At 43.1% G+C, this 4,660-nt stretch overlaps 1 protein-coding gene across 1 annotated transcript; it reads left to right on the forward strand.

Annotated features, from left to right (window-relative positions):
* Nucleotides 1–238: 238 nt before the first annotated feature.
* Nucleotides 239–3,059, forward strand: LOC135897217 (sulfotransferase 1B1-like). Its single transcript, XM_065425799.1, has 2 exons — nt 239–694; nt 2,574–3,059. Exons 1-2 carry the CDS (start codon nt 239–241, stop codon nt 3,057–3,059), a joined length of 942 nt encoding a protein of 313 aa, XP_065281871.1.
* Nucleotides 3,060–4,660: the final 1,601 nt, after the last annotated feature.

Genomic DNA, 4,660 nt, shown 5'->3' on the forward strand with positions numbered 1-4,660 from the left:
TTTCCGTCGAGCAAGAGATGTCTTGGTTAGGTTTACCATGTCTGGTATAAAAGAGGAGCTACCTATAGGCTATTAGGATCGCACAGAATAGAAGAAGACACAATATATTGTAGAGATGATGTTCAATGTCACCAAATGATGCCTTTGTTTTATCCTTCGGGCGCCTTTTTATTGAAGCACGCCTGCATCATAGTGTTGTCCATATTAATATTACAGGCAATAAAGAGCCAGGACGGCAATGGACGACGGGTCTTGCCGATATGTCAATGGCGTCTGGATCCACAACTTGTTTCAAGAAGAGAAAATTCGTTCAGCAATGCGATACAAACCTCGACGTGGTGACGTCATACTCGTAACTTACCCGAAGTGTGGCACCAACTGGACGCAGTTCATCGTTTGGAACATTCTGACCAGAGCGGAGAGCCTCACTAGCCCTGCCGAGTTCAACCTCATGTGTCCTTTCATCGAGCTGACCGGAGCTGAAGCGGCCGAGAACCCGTTGAGGCGAGGGGGTATCACCACTCACTTGCCCCTAGCAGCTTTCAAACCTGTGGAATGGGCGAAGTACATCTACGTCACTAGGAACCCATACGACTGCGCTGTCTCCTACTACCACTTCTCCAAGGGGCTCACACCCAAGACGTTCACTGATGTTTCTTTTGAGAAGTTTATTTCCCTCTTCCTAACCGGCAAGGTGAAAACCTATCTTGTTGTAATATTTTTTTACTATCGACCACTTGCTTGAATACTTTCTTTGAAATTCAGCACTATGCGCGATGTTTCTATTCGAATCATACACAGTTCTGACTGGAAGCGCGGAATTCTGTTGCCGATAAGGCAATCACTAATGGTGGTTTTAGCAGCAACTTTTGCAGTAACCGTGAGTCAAGCACACACTGATAGGTAGTGCTCACGAACTGATATAGTAGTGTTCAAACACGTCCAAACGCTCCTTATTTCTCTCGTGCCAAGAAATACAAGCGCAGTCAAAACCTTGCTGTATTCTAGAGGAGCAGTACGTAATGCTATAAATATACCCGTTAAGTCATAAACTTTCGCCTTTCAATTTCACTTTTCCAGTGATCAATTATATCAAGCGTGGGATTTAACGTTCGTATTTTTACGTATATTTTTGCTGGCGCAAAAAGCGATTCGTGCACTCGTACAATACTTGAAGTGCACCGGCTTAGTGTCCCTGCGTATAGTGTCCTTCCCACACGCACTCAGTGCTTACTCTCGTCCGTTCTTGCACTTTATATTTCCCTTTCCCCCGCCCCCATTGTAAGGTAGCAAACCAGCTACTGTTCTGGTTCACCTCACTGCCTTCCTGAACTTCCTTTCTCTCTCTTTAGTTCACCGTAGATGGGTGAAAAATTCTCGCCTGCGGAGATGCAGCCAGGCCCTAAATATTAGCACACAAGTGTTTTGAGCTGCTTCTTATCCAGAAATCTCCCAAACTAATGGAGCTGCAGGCAGCCCTACTGCCTTTACTCATCGACAACATAAGCCAGATATTATGCTCTCAGTCAAGACGGCCATATTTTCTAATGAACGATGACAACTTAAAAAACTGTCACCTATGAGCAATGTACTTTACGTGGAGCGGAGGCTCACGGAAAAGCCTGCGCAAACATAACTGAACAAGCCGTAACGGGCAAACCGTCATGCAGGCGTGCAGCGTTAGCATGCAAATGTCCGCTGGTGCGGGTGTCGACACAAGGCGAAGCCACGTGGCGCAGTGCTAAGCACTACTGCGATGTCAGTTCGCCGCACGCTCGTAGGGGTTCATTAGTTTTGCTCACGAGTGTACGTATAGATATCCGATCGAGCCAGACATTACGCAGCCTCGGCAGCGAACTTTCTTAATGGTAAAACTACAACAGATTATTGGGAAATACCGTAGATTGAACAATGAAAAGATTCTGAGCATAAAACTTTCTACTGATATTCACTGGCTAGCTAAAATGTTGGTAATCTGCGAAATGTACTAAATCAATACTGCTGCACACCAGCTTTTGGTACATATGTTCTTTGATTACAAAAAGCAAATCCAGTCCGCTGTCATATCACTTTCCAGTTAATCAAGGCATATGGGGTTGCATGTTTCACAGAATAGAAAGCAGAATATTGAAGTTCAGATATATACAGGCCATAGAAACATGAAGAGTATATATATATATATATATATATATATATATATATATATATATATATAGGTGTCTTTCTATCTGTGTAATCCTCTGCTGCAGTAGCCGCATGGCGTGATCGCCGGAATATATACATATATTTTTTCATCTAATCCAGCACGTTTGTCTTACCGCTCCCTTAATCTATTGCGACAGTGATATTAGGTGAACTAGCTAAAGATTGTTTCGTATTGTAATTATTATTACTTAGATTTCTTGTCAGTTATCCCTTTCAGATTAATGTCTACCTGGTCATATTCTTTATTCTCCCTAACCCAAACTGTCCCAAAGAATGGCTCAAATTGGCAAGGTAACCTTTTGTCCAGGCCTTTGTAATGTAACTATTTGGAGCGAGATTACAGTTTAGTTTCTCATTTTCTATTTTAGGTCATCTATGGTGACTACTTTGACCATCTCCTTCCATGGTACAAACGCCGATACGATAAGAACGTCCTCCTCATCACTTACGAGCAACTGAAAGTAGACTCCAGGGCAGAAGTTTTAAGAATCGCAGATTTTATAGGAGAAGAACATGGCACAGCACTGCGTGAAGACGAAGCTCTCTTCCACAAAATTATGAGTGCCTGCAGTCTTGAAAACATGAAGGCCTTTTTCACGGACAAGCCAATGGAGAGGGTGAAGAATGCGCTACAAACAGCTTCAATAGAGCTTGAAAAGCCTCAAATGACTAACACGTTTCCACCAAAAGGTGTTGAGCTGCATGAAGGACCTGGGTATCTTCGTAAACGAATTGTCGGTGACTGGAAGAACTATTTCACCTCGGAGCAGATTCAGCAGATGAAGGATTGGATCACGAAGAAGAGTCACGGAAGTGACGTCATGAGCCTCTGGAAAAACTGTGATTTGCCGTGATGACGATGTCTCAGAATTGGTCGCTCTTCTAAGGCGAAAGCCCGCATGTATATGCAACCCAAAACATATACTGGTGTAATTAAACGGAATTTCTTTTGCACGCCTTTTCGGATTAGTGCAGACAGCCAACTTATGCTGAAGCAATTGAGGCTATTTCTATTTTCATCTTTCTTTTTTGCATTTCATTCTACTTCTGTCGATGTCTGCAAACGTTCCTTTCCGCACCGCGAAATTGAGGAAGAAACATTCGTTACTTATGTACAAAAGCCTATTTGGTCCCCTGCATCCTGTTTTAGTAATGTTTTTCCACGCTTAATCTTTAGCAGCAAAGACGTCATTGTATTTTAAAGTGGCTAGTATTATCATAGTTGCTTGCTATTCAAACGTGCGCGCTCATGCAAAAAACGCAAATATCTGTTTTCTATTAGAAGAAATAATGCTTAAATGTGTAAACGCCACCCGTGCGTGTCACATGTGATTAGGCCCACGAAGACAAACATTCAGGACTATTGAAAAAATTGAGGCGTTATTTCTTGTTGGTAAGCGAGAAGGCATAAAGCATTAGGTATAAACTTTTTTACTTATTCAAATTTGATTTTCCTGCCTCTTTTTACCTCCTTTGTGTGAACTTCATGCACAGAGGTCGCTCCTCACTCTTTTCGAAGAGCCGCTAGGGGATAGGAGGCGCTGGAAACAAATTCTTTGGGGAAGTGCATATCTGTCTTCAATCGGTGAATAGAAGGTCATTGTAGATTACACCCAACTTCCCTGTCCTACTTCAGCAAATGTATGCTGTGCTCACCAATCGGAGATGTTCAGGTACACTAAAGCTGCGAACTATTCTTCAGAATTTCCAGAACGTGAGACACCCGGCGCTGTATAACCGAGATTTTCCTACATGTTCTGACGCGCTGGGCCTAGATTGTCACAGGATCCGGATGCTTCACCCTTGCTTCGTCAGACGTGGCGCGGGTGAAACATGTGATTACGGTGTTTACCGGCACTCACGCAACTAGAAAAGGGGTACGAAAAGGAGGAATGTGAGGAAAAACACAAAATAAACAAGAGACAGAAGGAAATATTTTTTTCGTGCATCCTATTTTGAGTAAACGCTAATTCAAGAAGCCGTGCCGCAATACCAGCTCCCCTAAACAGCCATTCTATTAAGATTTATGTGATTGAGTCATCCGTTGGAGCTAGTTGCAAAATAATTATGGGGATCCTTCACCGGAGAATGTTGCAAAATATATAGCCGAAGCAGGGAAACGAACGGTGAAGCGCCTTCGTGTTCTTTTTCTGTCTCGTAGACTATGGCAACACCACATCACAAAAACAAAAGAATTGATATTACGTTCCCTAGGTAAGATGCTTTTTTTTTCAAGAAAGTAACTTCGTACGCGGAGCTTCTGAGAAGGCAGATCCCTACAGAACACCAATTCCACGCTTATGATGAACTGTGCCTAAGCCGAACCTCCGCGAGCCCTACTCTCAATGCAAGTTCCAATAATAGCTCAAAACTGCATTTGCTGTCAGCACTCGAGTTACCTAGATATAGCAACTAAGCAGCAACGTTAACCTCAAGGAGTTGCAGGTGGGAAAAA

The sequence above is a fragment of the Dermacentor albipictus genome, unplaced genomic scaffold (genome assembly GCF_038994185.2).
Source record: "Dermacentor albipictus isolate Rhodes 1998 colony unplaced genomic scaffold, USDA_Dalb.pri_finalv2 scaffold_35, whole genome shotgun sequence".
In the NCBI taxonomy this organism is placed as follows: Eukaryota; Metazoa; Arthropoda; class Arachnida; order Ixodida; family Ixodidae; genus Dermacentor; species Dermacentor albipictus.

Coding starts and splice junctions, on each gene's coding strand:
- LOC135897217 (XM_065425799.1), top strand. CDS start 239: ATGGACGACGGGTCTTGCCGATATGTCAATGGCGTCTGGATCCACAAC. Junction 695..2,573: donor CCCTCTTCCTAACCGGCAAG/GTGAAAACCTAT, acceptor TTTCTATTTTAG/GTCATCTATGGTGACTACTT.